The following is a 15,608-nucleotide window of genomic DNA, read 5'->3' on the forward strand; positions in this document are numbered from 1 at the left end:
CCCAGGGATCCCCCCATCACCTTAGTATACTCTTTAATAGTGGTCTCAAACTCAAACCCTTAGTGGGGCCACATTTTGGATTTGTAGGTACTTGGAGGGCCGCAGAAAAAATAGTTAATGACTTATTAAAGAAATGACAACTTTGCATGAGGTATGCACAATTGTCATTAACTATTTTTTCTGCGGCCCTTCAAGTACCCTATTTTTTCTGCAGACCTCACTTTTAAAGTTTAATATCTTTCCTTTCTCAAAACTGACACATTTCAATGACTATATTGAAAATTAAATCATTTTCCCTACCTTTGTTGGCTGGTGACTTTATTTTTCTGTGCTTTTAACTATGTTTCCAGGGCCTTCTTGTCCTTTGACTGTTTTTCTCTCCATCTTCACTTTCTGCCTTGCATCCATCTTTGGTATTAACTTAATATTCAATTTTTCTGCTTTCTTTTCAAAATCTTTTCAAATTCCCTTCTCTCTCTCTCTTCTTCCGTCCCTATTTCCATGGTCTGACATCTCTTTCTTTCCTTTCTCTCCCTCCCTCCTTCCTTCCTTCCTTTCCCCTGGTCTGGCATCTGTCTCCTTCCCTCCCCCAACTTTTTATTTCTTTCACCCTGCCCCCTTCTTTCTTTCTCTCTCTCTCCATGCTCCCTTTCTTTCTATATATCTGTCTTTCTCTCTCCGTGCCCCCTTTCTTTTTTTCTTTCTCCATGCCCTGTCTTTCTCTCTCCATGCCCCTTTTTGTCTGTGTCCCGTCTCCCTTCTTTATTTCTGTCTCCCTGTCCCCCCTTTCTTTCTTTATTTCTCCCTGCCCTCCCCCAAGCCACCACCATTGTGGAACAGGCCGCCACCGCCACAATAGGGGAACAGGCCAGCGCTGAGGTCTTAGCTCTCCCTGCTTATCTTCCCCAGCGCGGGGCCGACCAATTCTCACCACCCGACGTCAATTCTGCCATCCGAGAGGAAGTTCTGGGCCAGCCAGGCAGCGATTGGCTGGCCCAGAACTTCCTCTCCGACGTTAGAATTGACATTGGGTGGTGAGAATTGGTCGGCTCCGCGCTGGGGAAGATAAGCAGGGAGAGCTAAGACCTCAGCGTTGGCCTGTTCCCCGATTGCAGTGGCTTGGGGGAGGGCTGTGAGAAGGGAAGGGAAGTAGATTGAGGACCCCTGCTTTAGGCGAGCCATTTGCCGACATTCCCTCCAGAGAGACGCAAGTCCAATTACAGCAGTCGCGGTCTGTACGCGATTGTCCTCTCCACAATCAGAAAACTTGTGAAGTGGAGAGGACAGACCATGGGCCGCAAAATAGTCCCTGGAGGGTCGCATGTGGCCTGCGAGTTTGAGACCGCTGCTCTATAACCTATTTATGAGCTCACTAGGCAATATTACCTTTGCTAAAAATGAAAGCCTATTATCATATGCTGATGACATTCTCCTCCTCATTGCGATACTATAGACATCCCTCAGAGAATCGCTAACATAGAAAAGATACAAATGTGGGCCACAATCAAAAAACTCAAACTGAATGCAGAAAAACCAAAAGCACACTGGTTTCAGTCTCCTGCAAACTGTCCCAACAACCATTATCTTGCCCTTAGGAACCAATCTTGACATCAACAAAACCTCCAAAATACTTGGGGTCATACTAGACTCAACCCTCTCCTATGAACCCCAAATCTCCAACATACAAAAAAAGGCCTTTTATAGCATGAGACAACTCTGAATGATCAGACCCTTCTTCCACACTCACCACTTTGCGATATTGACACAGATGCTTCTACTGTCCCAACTAGACTATTGTAACTCACTTTACGCAGGCATAAATACCACCCTCACCCGGAAACTTCAACTGATTCAAAATACGGCAATATGGCTAATCTTCAAAATGAAAAACTATGACTTCATTTTGCCATACTTCAACAAACGCCACTGGCTACCAATCAATGCTCGCATTAGATTCAAATTATCATGCATTATGTACCACCAATTCACCAATTCTCTATCCAATTCAGCCAGAAACATCAAGAAACTCAATCTTATCCTTCCATCCCCTAAAGCAGGGGGGGTGCCAAAAAGGTTGATCGTGATCGACTAATAAATCGGAAGAGCAATGCGAATCGATCGCAGAGTCCAACCCAGGCTCCGCGATAGACTCACATTGCCTTTGCGTTCTCCCTGCTTCCCCGACGCCCTAAAATCCAGGTGCATACAGCCACTGCACAAGCGCCAGGCCCACAAGCCTTCCCCCCCCCCCCGACGTCAATTCTGACATCGGAGAGAACATAAGAACATAAGAAGCGCCATCTCCGGATCAGACCTTCGGTCCATCTAGTCCGGCGATCCGCACACGCGGAGGCCCTGCCAGGTGTACACCTGGCGTAATTTTTACTCATCCATATCCTTCTATGCCTCTCGTAAGGAGATGTGTATCTAGTTTGCTTTTGAATCCTAGGTCGGTCTGAAGGGAAACCAGACGATATTATTATCTGGATACTTGAATAAAAAACCAAAATGTGGTCTTAGAGACATTTGGAGCATTGAGATTAAGCATCAGATTTCTGCATCTCAATGGCCATGAATTTGGTCTTGAAGGATGAGATCTACAGGTGTCAGCATTTATGAGGCAAACTTGGTTCTTTTTATTACATAGAGAGTTTTGGACCCCTGTTCGTTTACAAAAATTTCTAAATCCAATAAATGCTGGCACTGTAATCTGGAACCAGGGACATTAGATCATTTACTTTATTATTGTCCCTATATTAAGATATTTTGGAATTCAACCTGGTTTCAAGTAAACTCATTATTGGAAAATCATGTTGCGCTTTCCTATGATACTGTTTTATTCGGTATGGCTATGAGAAAGAAGAGTCAAATATCATCACATAACAACAAACTTTTATTAGTCATGACACGGGTTGCCATTCAACATATTACCAGTAACTGGAAAAATTACAAGAATCTTAATTACACATTCTGGTGGAATTCATTATGCCATATTTTTAAGATGGAAAGAGCAATAACAGTACAAATAGGGACATATAATAACTTTGTAAAGATATTGGGGCCATTGGCAAAATATTGTGATGAATAGTTATTAATTATTTTCTTTTCCTTTTCTTTTCTTTCTTAGTTGTATTTAGCACACTCAAGGGGGGAGGGGGGAGTTGGGAATAATTTTATAGGATATGTTATAGTATGTTATATAACATGTATATTTCTATTTTGGTTGAAAATGAGAGGAAGGGTGGGTGGTTGGGTGGGGGTTATTACATTACTAGATTTTTATGTGTTAGATATTGTAGTGCTATATTGGAATTACTTGTATAATGTATTTTTGTGCACTTGTTCAATTTGAAAATGAATAAAGATTAAAAAAAAAAAAAAGAATCCTAGGACAGTCGATTCCGCAATAACCTCCTCTGGGAGAGCATTCCAGGTGTCAACCACTCTGAGTGAAGCAGAACTTCCTGATATTAGTCCTGAACTTGTCCCCCCTTAGCTTCATTCCGTGTCCTCTTGTCCGTGTCAAATTGGACAATGTAAATAGTTTTTTCTGCTCTATTTTGTCGATTCCTTTCAGTATTTTGAAGGTCTCAATCATATCCCCTCGCAGTCTCCTTTTCTCAAGGGAGAACAATCCCAGTCTCTTAAGTCGATCCTCGTATTCCAGTTTCTCCATACCTTTTACTAGTTTTGTTGCTCGTCTCTGCACCCTCTCCAGCAGTTTTATATCCTTCTTTAGGTTGGACCAATGTTGGGCGCAGTATTCCAAGTGGGGTCTGACCATTGCTCTATAAAGCGGCATTATGACCCTTTCTGATCTACTCGTGATTTCCTTCTTTATCATGCCCAACACTTTCTTTGCCGCCGCCGCACATTGTATCAGTACACCCAGGTCCTTTTCTTGTTCGCTCTTGCCCAGAGTTGTACCTGACATGCTATACTCGTGTTCCTTATTCTTTCTGCCTAAATGCATTACTTTGCATTTCTCCACATTAAACTTCATCTGCCATTTCTCCGCCCATTTCTCTAACTGACACAAATCACTCTGGAGTTCCTCGCTATCCTTTTGCGATCTAATTGCCCGGCATAGCTTTGTGTCGTCTGCAAACTTGATGATCTCACTGAATGTTCCTTCTTCTAGATCATTGGTATAGATATTAAATAAAATCGGCCCAAGTACCGAACCCTGGGGTACACCACTAGTCACTTTCTCCCAGTCGGAGAACTTCCCATTTATGCCCACTCTCTGTTTTCTGTTCTCCAGCCATTTGCCTATCATAAGAACATAAGAATTGCCACTGCTGAGTCAGACCAGTGGTCCATCATGCCCAGCAGTCCGCTCACGTGGTGGCCCTCTGGTCTAAGTCCAGCACCCTAACTGAGACTAGCCCTACCAGCGCACGTTCTTGTTCAACAGAAACTTGTCTAAATTTGTCTTGAATCCTTGGAGGGTGTTTTCCTCTATAACAGCCTCTGGAAGGGCGTTCCAGCTTTCTACCACTCTCTGGGTGAAGAAGAACTTCCTTACGTTTGTACGGAATCTATCCCCTTTCAACTTTAGAGAGTACCCTCTTGTTCTCCCTACCTTGGAGAGGGTGAACAACCTGTCCTTATCTACTAAGTCTATCTCCTTCAGTACCTTGAATGTTTCATAGTAACATAGTAGATGACGGCAGATAAAGACCCGAATGGTCCATCCAGTCTGCCCAACCCAAATTTTTATTTATTTTTTATTTTTTCTTCCTAGCTATTTCTGGGCACGAATCCAAAGCTCCATCCGGCACCGTGCCTGGGTTCCAACTGCCAAAATCTCCGCCAAGACCCACTCCAGCCCATCCACACCCTCCCAGCCATTGAATCCCTCCCCTGCCCATCCTCCACCAAACGGCCATACACAGACACAGACCGTGCAAGTCTGCCCAGTAACTGGCCTAGTTCAATATTTAATATTATTTTCTGATTCTAAATCTTCTGTGTTCATCCCACGCTTCTATGAACTCAGTCACAGTTTTACTCTCCACCACCTCTCTCGGGAGCGCATTCCAGGCATCCACTACCCTCTCCGTAAAGTAGAATTTCCTAATATTGCCCCTGAATCTACCACCCCTCAACCTCAAATTATGTCCTCTGGTTTTACCATTTTCCTTTCTCTGGAAAAGATTTTGTTCTACGTTAATATCCTTCAAGTATTTGAACGTCTGTATCATATCTCCCCTGTCTCTCCTTTCCTCTAGGGTATACATATTCAGGGCTTCAAGTCTCTCCTCATACGTCTTCTGGCGCAAGCCTCCTATCATTTTCGTCGCCCTCCTCTGGACCGCCTCAAGTCTTCTTACGTCTTTCGCCAGATACGGTCTCCAAAACAGAACACAATACTCCAAGTGGGGCCTCACCAATGACCTGTACAGGGGCATCAACACCTTCTTCCTTCTACTGACTACGCCTCTCTTTATACAGCCCAGCATCCTTCTGGCAGCAGCCACTGCCTTGTCACACTGTTTTTTCGCCTTTAGATCTTCGGACACTATCACCCCAAGGTCCCTCTCCCCGTCCGTGCATATCAGCTTCTCTCCTCCCATCTCCTCGATCATGTCCCCTCTCAATCTCCTCTGTTCGAGGGAGAAGAGGCCCAGTTTCTCTAATCTTTCGCTGTACGGCAGTTCCTGCAGCCCATTAACCGTCTTAGTCGCTCTTCTCTGGACCCTTTTGAGTAGTACCGTGTCCTTCTTCAGGTACGGCGACCAGTGCTGAACGCAGTACTCCAGGTGAGGGCATACCATGGCCCGGTACAGCGGCATGATAACCTTCTCTGATCTGTTCATGATCCCCTTCTTTATCATTCCTAGCATCCCTCCAACTATTCCAAAAACAACTGAAAATCTTTCTTTTCTCTAGCATATAATAATCTCTTCTCCTGATTACATCCCCTCTTTTTATGCTTTGTAAACTCTTTCTCTTCTCTCTTCCCATATTTTTTAAACTCTGTAAACCGTGTCGAGCTCCACTTCAGTGGAGAAGATGCGGTATATAAACCTAAGGCTTAGTTTAGTTTAGTTTGCCATTTTTGCTGCCGCCGCACATTATGTGGACGGCTTCATCGACTCCCAAGTCCCTTTCCTGGGAGGTCTCTCCAAGTACCGCCCCGGACATCCTGTATTCGTGCATGAGATTTTTGTTACCGACATGCATCACTTTACACTTATTCACGTTGAACCTCATCTGCCATGTCGATGCCCATTCCTCGAGCTTGATTATGTCACGTTGCAGATCTTCGTAATCCCCCTGCGTCTTTACTACTCTGAATAACTTCGTATCATCCGCAAATTTAATCACCTCGCTCGTCGTACCTATGTCCAGATCATTTATAAAGATGTTAAAGAGCACGGGTCCAAGCACCGAGCCCTGCGGCACCCCACTGGTGATGCTCTTCCATTCCGAGTATTGTCCATTTACCCCCACGCTCTGTTTCCTATGCTCCAGCCAGTTTTTAATCCACATGAGTATTTCACCCTCAATATCCATCTTTGTATATCCCCCTCTATTCCATGGCTTTGTAGTTTCCTGAGAAGTCTTTTGTGTGGAACTTTGTCGAACGCTTTCTGGAAGTCTAAGTATATTATGTCCACCGGTTCTCCACTATCAATTTGTTCGTTCACGGTCTCAAAAAATTGAAGTAAATTTGTTAAACATGATTTCCCTTTCCTGAAGCCATGTTGACTGGCTTTCATCAGGTCGTTCTGGAGAGGAAGTTCTGGGCCAGCCAATTGCTGCCTGGCTGGCCCAGAACTTCTTCTCCAATATCAGAATTGACGTTGGGGGGGTAGGCTTGTAGGCCCGGCACTTGCATGGGCCTGGCTTTTGCAGCATTGGGGAAGCAGGCTTAAATTGGCGGCAGTGGCTTGGGGGGCAGGGAGAGAGAAAGAAAGAAAGATGAAAGAAAGGGGGGCAGGGAAAGAGAAAGAAAGTAAAAGAAAGAAAGAAGGGGGCAGGGAGAGAGAGAGAAAGAAAGGGGATGGGAGTGGGGGCAGGGAGAGAGGAAGAAAAAGTTGGGGGAGGGAATGGAGTGTGTCAGGTGGCAGTGGGCAGGCAGAGAGAGAGGAAGAAAAAGTTGGTCTCATGGAGGGACAGAGAGAGATGTTGGTTGGGGAATGGAATGAGGTCTGAAGGAGAGGAAGCATGCAGGAGGCAGAAAGAAGGGAAGAAATATTGGATGCACAGTCAGAAGGAAGTGCAACCAGAGACTCATGAAATCACCAGATAACAAAGATAGGAAAAATTATTTTATTTTCAATTTAGTGATCAAAATGTGTCCGTTTTGAGAATTTATATCTGCTGTCTATATTTTTCACTATTGCCCCCCTTTTACTAAACCACAATTTAGTGCAGGGAGCCTATGAGCATCAGGAGCAGTGCGGGGCATTCAGCGTATCTCCCTGTGCTAAAAAACGCTACTGCGGTTTAGTAAAAGGGGATGGGGTATATTTGTCTATTTTTGTATAGTTGTTACTGAGGTGACATTGCATATTTTAAAGTCATCTGCCTTGACTTCTTTGGAAAAAATCCGAATATGAATTATAATTAACATTTTCTCTACGTACAGTGTGCTTTTTAAAATTTTATTGTTGGTAGATCATTTTGACTTGGTCATTTTAAAAGTAGCTCTCAAGCCAAAAAAGGGTGGGCACCCCGGCTCTAAAGGAATAAAATACAAGAGCACATTCAGCATACTAATCACCTACCTCAGTGCAACAACCTGGAACAACCTCCCGACAACAACCAAAACCGAATCTCAAATTTTGGAAAAAAATGAAGACTCTTCTGTTCAGGGCAATCAGTAACCTGCAAGGACTGAGATTTCAATAATGTTCCGCTAATTTCTCCTATCTCATTTTTAGAAGACCTTCCACCCTCCCTCTCCCAGTCTCTTCTCCTCTCCTTTGCATTACTTGAATTGTATGGCGCCTTGAACCTACTTAGGCATAGAGCAACTCATAAATTTTGGATTAGATTAGAAAAACGTTGGAGCAAAATGTCTTGAGTTAAAAGGAGAATATGTTGAAAAAGAAATTTTACTTCCCCCCCCCCAAAAAAAAATATGTTGTTTTCTTGATTATGCCGGAAACTTTTCAATTGACCTGCACTGAGGATATACAAAAGAGATGACAAGTTTTTAAAAACATTGATGCTAGACTTATTTTCTCAGTGTCAAAATATGAGAAGGTTTTATCTGAAATTACACTGTCTTCCAGCAGAAGCCAGGGGGACTTTTAAACTATGTACTATGTTGTTTTAATCATTCAGGAAGAAACTCCTGAATATATGAATGGTTTGATTAATTTATCATATCATAGGATGCAAAGAATAGCAGGTAAGCCTGAAACTATTGTTTGCAAGTCCTAAAGGGGTCATTTAAAACTTTGACCTCAAATACTTTTTCATATTTTATTTATTCAGTTTTCTATATTGTTCTCCCAGGGGAGCTCAGAACAGTTTACATGAATTTATTCAGGTACTCGAGCATTTTTCCCTGTCTGTCCTGGTGGGCTCACAATCTATCTAATGCACCTGGGGCAAGGGGGGGATTAAGTGACTTGCCCAGGGTCACACGGAACAGCGTAGGTTTAAACCCACAACCTCAGGGTGCTGAGACTGTAGCTTTAACCACTAAAAGATGGTGGAATGTCATTCTGTTTCAATTAAGATTAATTTCCTCTTATAGAATACTTCAGAAAGCCCTCAAGACCTTTCATATGTGGTTTTAAGAGTTATGTGAAATGTTAATTTCATTGGTTTGACCAATTTTTTTTACTTGATTACTTTAAGTCACATGGAGCTCCTTTTTGGGGCATATTGCCGATGCATAAGAAATAATGTAATATAATTTTTTAAGCATTGATGAGATCAGTGGGTAGGAGCCCATGCCTGAATTTGCAGGTGCAGCTGAGTCTTTGATGTATTTGACTTGTATACCATCTTTTTGTAGGTACTTCAAGCATTTTCCCTATCTGTCCTTGAGGGCAGTGGAGGATTAAGTGACTTGCCCAGGGTCACAAGGAGCAACGTGGGTTTGAACCCACAATCTCAGGATGTTGGGGTTGTAGCTCTAACCACTGCACCACACTCTCCTCCATCCTGCCTGCCTGCATGATATTGCTAAGACATGACGTCACCTCTACTGCACTTGCCCTGCCAACAGCATACACAAATATGAAAAGGAGTCAAAAACACAAAGTTATATAGGGAGAGAGACAGCGATGCTGAAGAGAGAAAAAGAGGAAAAGAAAGAAGTCTGATCACTACATACCATCAACAGAGCCAAATTCCTTGACATGGGCTCGGGTCAGGATCTCCTTGTATAGAACTTCAGCATCCTTATATTTGGCTTGTTTTAAGTAGCATGAAGCCTGTAAAGGAAACAGCAGAAAAGCTCAAGCCCCCTCTGTCCACTGCGATCAAGTTTCTATACAGACGCACCAAAACTATGGCATGACCCGCCTTGAAACAAGTTTTCAACAGTTGAAGGTCCTAGTAAAGACTCTACTTTTTGAAAGACCCTTTAACCTTGGTCCTTCATGATGGGTGTTCCTTCTAATCTGCTGCATCCTTTGGGAAGTCCAGGAGACTTAACAATTTGATAACTAACGCTTTTATTCATTTTTAACTCTTTCGTCTCTTTTAGGAATGAATGTGTTCTTTCCTGATACCTTTGTTTTACAGTAAATATTGTACACCACTTAGGCCCACGCGTTGGATTTTGTGGTATATCAAAACCCAATGAACATAAACCTTGCTTTTGGTGAACCTGCTAGCTAGGGATACCCACATGTGAGAATGATATGGCCTGCTTGTCCTCGAAGGAAGTAGGTGGTCTCAGGGGACAGCAGACCAATTATTTTCACATCTACCTGGCCTTGGAGTTGTAATTCTTATTGTACTACTGGTCCTGCGCTTGCAAGTTTGACAGGAAGACACCCGCACATGTGCAGAAGAACACTGTCTCAAGATCTTAAAGACCAGGGTTCCTTGGGTGACATTACAGAAAGAGGAAGAGACCTACTTGAAGATAAAAGGAATCACACTGAACAGTGAAAACAGGGATAAAATACATTTTTGCAGTCTCAAGAAGCTAGTTTTACCAGAACATCTTTACACCTCAATGGTCACAATTACCCAATAACAAAAACCATAAAAATACTAAGAGTCACATTAGATACCCACCTGACCATGATCGAACACATAAACCTAGTGGCAAAAAGCACAGTTACTTACCGTAACAGGTGTTATCCAGGGACAGCAGGCAGATATTCTTAACGTATGGGTGACGTCACCGACGGAGCCCCGGTACAGACCTTTTTAACTAGAAAGTTCTAGTTGGCCGCACCGCGCATGCGCGAGTGCCTTCCCGCCCGACGGAGGAGTGCGTGGTCCCCAGTTAAGATAAGCCAGCTAAGAAGCCAACCCGGGGAGGTGGGTGGAACGTAAGAATATCTGCCTGCTGTCCCTGGATAACACCTGTTACGGTAAGTAACTGTGCTTTATCCCAGGACAAGCAGGCAGCATATTCTTAACGTATGGGTGACCTCCAAGCTAACAGAGAGGGAGGAGGGATGGTTGGCCATTAGGAAAATAAATTTTGTAACACAGATTGGCCGAAGTGTCCATCCCGTCTGGAGAAGGCATCCAGACAGTAGTGAGTAGTGAACGTGTGAACTGAGGACCAAGTGGCAGCCTTGCAGATTTCCACGATGGGCGTGGAACGGAAGAAAGCCACAGAAGCAGCCATAGCTCTGACCCTGTGGGCCGTGACAGCACCTTCCAGTGAGAGACCGGCCCGAGCATAACAGAACGCAATACAGGCAGCAAGCCAGTTGGAAAGCGTCCGTTTAGAGACAGGACGACCTAGACAGTTAGGATCGAAGGTCAGAAAGAGCTGAGGGGACGAGCGGTGAGCCCTGGTACGGTCAAGGTAGTATGCAAGGGCACGCTTACAATCCAGCGTGTGCAACGCCTGTTTCCCCAGGATGAGAATGGGGCTTAGGGAAAAAGACAGGCAACACAATGGACTGGTTGAGGTGAAAAGCCGAGACCACCTTGGGAAGGAATTTAGGTTGGGTACGCAGAACCACCTTGTCATGGTGAAAAACAGTGAACGGTGGATCGGCGACCAGTGCATGCATCTCACTAACCCTCCTGGCAGAGGTGATGGCAATGAGGAAAAGCACCTTCCATGTTAGAAGTTTGAGCGAAGTTGTGGCAAGAGGCTCAAAAGGAGGTTTCATGAGGGCTGATAAAACCACATTCAGGTCCCAGACGACAGGAGGAGGCTTCAGAGGTGGTTTGACATTGAAGAGGCCTCTCATGAACCGGGAAACCAGTGGGTGAGCTGTGAGGGGTTTTCCGAGGATAGGCTCATGAAACGCAGTGATAGCACTGAGGTGGACTCTGATAGAGGTGGACTTGAGGCCAGCGTCGGAGAGAGCGAGCAAATAGTCCAGTACAGTTTCCACCGCCAACGAGGTGGGATCGTGGTGATGCAGTAGACACCAAGAGGAGAACCTGGTCCACTTCTGATGGTAACATTGGAGGGTGGCCGGTTTCCTGGAGGCATCCAAAATGCGACGGACAGGCTGAGACAGAGTCTCTGGAGAGGTCAGCCCGAGAGAAACCAAGCTGTCAGGTGGAGTGAAGACAGATTGGGATGTAGTAGAGACTGATGCTGCTGCGTAAGTAAAGTAGGAAACACAGGAAGAGGAATGGGCTCCCTGGAGCTGAGCTGAAGCAGGAGGGAGAACCAGTGTTGGCGAGGCCACCGAGGAGCGATGAGAATCATGGTGGCCCTGTCCCTGCGGAGTTTGGATAACATCCGCAACATCAGAGGTAGTGGAGGAAAGGCATAGAGGAACCGATCCGTCCAGTCGAGCAGGAATGCATCTGGGGTCAGACGATGAGGAGAGAAGAGTCTGGAACAGAACTGGGGCAGCTGATGGTTGTGAGGAGCTGCAAAGAGGTCCACCTGCGGAGTGCCCCAGCGAGCAAATATGGAGTGGAGTGTTGGAGGATCCAGAGTCCACTCGTGAGGTTGAAGGATGCGGCTGAGATTGTCGGCCAGGGAGTTCTGTTCGCCCTGGATATAGACAGCCTTGAGGAAGAGACTGCGGGCCGTGGCCCAGGTCCAGATGCGGAGAGCCTCCTGACAGAGGAGGGGAGATCCGGTGCCGCCTTGCTTGTTTATGTAGTACATGGCGACTTGATTGTCTGTGCACAGGAGAAGAACCTGAGGGTAGAGAAGATGCTGGAAGGCCTTGAGAGCATAGAACATGGCTCTGAGTTCCAGGAAATTGATGTGATGTTGACGCTCCTGAGGGGTCCAGAGTCCCTGGGTGCGAAGATCTCCCATGTGAGCTCCCCATGCATAGGGGGAGGCATCTGTGGTCATGATCATGGAGTGAGGGGGTAGATGAAAGAGTAGACCCCTGGAAAGATTGGAGGAGTTCAACCACCATTGAAGAGATTGCTGAAGAGACGATGTCACAGAGATGGGATGAGAAAGAGAGTCCGTGGTCTGTGACCATTGGTTGGCTAGAGTCCATTGAGGTGTCCTGAGGTGGAGTCGCACCAGAGGAAGCACATGGACCGTCGAGGCCATGTGGCCCAGAAGGATCATCATCTGCCGAGCTGGAATGGAGCGACGAAGGATCACCTGACGGCAGAGGAGGAGCAGGGTCCGTTGGCGGTCTGAGGGGAGAAACGCCCTCATCAGAGTGGTGTCGAGGACGGCTCCAATGAACTGAAGTCGCTGTGTGGGAAGCAGGTGCGACTTGGGGTAGTTGATCTCGAACCCCAAGAGATGGAGGAAAGAGATGGTGTGATGAGTGGCTTGCAGCACAAGTGGAGACGTAGGTGTTTTCACCAACCAATCGTCCAAGTAGGGGAACACCTGGAGGTTGTGAGACCTGAGGAAGGCCGCCACCACAATAAGGCACTTGAACACCCTGGGTGATGATGCGAGGCCAAAGGGTAGTACTTTGTACTGATAGTGGCGGTGCTGAATCTGAAAGCGGAGGTAGCGACGTGAATTCAGATTGATTGGGATGTGAGTGTAGGCCTCTTTGAGGTCTAGGGAACATAGCCAGTCGTGTTGAGAGAGAAGAGGGTAAAGCGTGGCCAGGGAGAGCATTCTGAACTTCTCTTTGACCAGACACTTGTTGAGGTCCCTGAGATCGAGGATGGGACGAAGGTCTCCGGTTTTCTTGGGAACCAGGAAGTAGCGGGAGTAGAATCCCTGGCCCCTTTGGTCCGGAGGCACCTCTTCGATGGCATTGAGAAGAAGGAGGGATTGGACCTCCCTCAGGAGGAGGAGGGTTTGGGAGGATTGAGAAGCAGACTCTACGGGAGGATTGTCTGGTGGAAGAGTCTGGAAGTTGAGAGAGTAGCCGTGGCGAATGATGTTGAGGACCCACTGGTCCGAAGTGATGGCCTCCCAACGGCTGAGGAAAAGCTGAAGACGTCCTCCGATAGGTTGAGGGAGAGGTAGCGACGGGGGGAGACTGGCTATGCCCTGGAGAAAAGAGTCAAAAGGGTTGAGACGGCTTTGATGAAGGAAGAGGCTTGGCAGGTTGAGTCTGTGGGCGAGCCTGAGTCTGATGCTGGTGGTGAGGACGGCGAGACTGTTGTTGAGGCGGGTTGAGAGGTCTGGCCGAGAACCTACGCTGGTAAGAAGACTGTTGGCTGTAGGGGCGAGCAGGTGGAGTCTTCTTTTTAGGTTTGATCAGAGTGTCCCACCTGGTCTCATGTGCTGAGAGCTTCTGGGTTGTTGAGTCCAGGGACTCTCCGAAGAGTTCATCACCCAGACAAGATGTGTTAGCCAGGTGGTCCTGGTGGTTAATGTCTAGGTCAGAGACTCTCAGCCATGCCAAACGGCGCATGGCCACCGCCATGGCAGATGCGCGAGAGGTCAGCTCAAATGAGTCGTAGATGGAGCGATCCATGAATTTCCTGAGTTGGAGGAGGCTGGAAATTTGTTGCTGGAAAAGAGGGACCTTACGTTCAGGAAGATATTTCTGTAAGGAGGAGAGCTGTTGCACCAGATGCTTCATGTAGAAGGAGAAGTGGAAGGAGTAGTTGTTGGCTCTATTGGCTAACATGGCATTTTGGAAAAGGCGCTTACCAAATTTATCCATGGTTTTTCCCTCTCTGCCAGGAGGGGTGGAGGCATATACACTGGAACCCTGAGATTTTTTCAAAGTAGATTCCACCAGGAGGGACTCGTGGGGCAATTGAGGTTTGTCAAACCCTGGGATTGGAATAACCTGGTACAAGCTATCCAATTTACGAGGGGCTCTGGGAACAGTGAGGGGAGCCTCCCAGTTTTTATAGAAAGTTTCCCGTAAGATGTTGTGGACGGGCAACTTCAGAAATTCTTTGGGAGGTTGCTCAAAGTCTAGGGCATTGAGGAAAGCCTGAGACTTTTTAGAGTCGGACTCTAAGGGAATGGAAAGAGCAGCTGACATTTCCCTAAGGAATTTGGAGAAAGAGGATTGCTCTGGTTTTGAGACGGTGTCAGTCATGGAGGGTTCTTCGTCGGTTGACGAAGCGTCCTCCTCGGTACTGTGAGGGGAGTCTTCCCACAAGTCTGGGTCCCTAACGTCGGGGTGCGTACGTTTGGACATCGGTGTGGAGGGCTCGGCATGGCGGGTCTTTGAGAGAGATTTGCCTGAGTGCACCGAGGCGGTACCGGGTGAGGAAGACCGATGTCGTTCCTGGGACCGGACAGGGTCGACAGCATCACGGGTATGCACTGTAGGTGTTTCGGCCAAGAGCACCGGCATGGAGGTATTAATCGGTACCGAGGGGGTCGACACCGATGGGACAGTGCGAGGCTCGGACTGGTCCTGTACCGGAAGGTGCGGTGCCAGCAACGCCGGCAACAGTTGTTGGAGCTGTTGTTGCAGCTGCTCCTGTAACTGTGTTTGGAGTATGGCTGCGATGCGGTCATCCAGGGGAGGCACCGGTACCGCTTTTTTCTTCTTCGGTACCATAGGTGCCGCTCTACGCTCCGGTGATGAGGAGGCCGATTATGAGGCACTCACCGAGATCGGAGCGGAGCATTTGCAGGGCCGGTGTCGCAACCGTGGCAGGAGGGCGCTCGAGGGAAGTGGGAGGCTTCTTAGCCGGCTTACCTGGGCCCAACGACCCCAAGGAAGGGTCCGGTGGTGTCGACGTCATCGGTGCCGACTTTTGGGGTGCCGTCGACGTTGCAGCCGGTTCCATGGCAGATCCGGTACCAAACAAAATATTTTGCTGGATCTGCCTATTTTTCAAAGTACGCCTTTTAAGCGTAGCACAGCGGGTGCAGGTGTCAGCCCGATGCTCTGGACCCAAGCACTGCAGGCACCAATTGTGCGGGTAGGTGAGAGAGATCGGGCGTGCACACCGCTGGCACTTCTTAAAACCCGGTTGAGGGGGCATGAAGGGAAATACGGCCTCCGCAAAATCAAAGCCGGAGGCCTGCCCGCCGGGGCCGGCTCGAAAAAATAAAGAAAACTCGACGAGTTTTTTTTTTGTTTGTTTTTTTAAAGAAAAATAAAGTAATCCAAAGGGAAAAAAAG

General features: G+C 46.9%; 1 protein-coding gene across 2 annotated transcripts in view; it reads right to left on the reverse strand.

Moving 5' to 3' along the window:
- KLC4 (kinesin light chain 4) overlaps positions 1 to 15,608 on the reverse strand; it is a 370,771-nt gene that overhangs the window by 173,076 nt on the left and 182,087 nt on the right. For both annotated transcript variants that reach the window (XM_033937472.1, XM_033937471.1), the window contains exon 9: positions 9,305 to 9,404. In XM_033937472.1, the coding sequence (XP_033793363.1) occupies positions 9,305 to 9,404 (100 nt within the window). The remainder of the gene's footprint in view (positions 1 to 9,304; positions 9,405 to 15,608) is intronic.

This window comes from Geotrypetes seraphini, chromosome 3, assembly GCF_902459505.1.
Source record: "Geotrypetes seraphini chromosome 3, aGeoSer1.1, whole genome shotgun sequence".
NCBI lineage: Eukaryota > Metazoa > Chordata > Amphibia > Gymnophiona > Dermophiidae > Geotrypetes > Geotrypetes seraphini.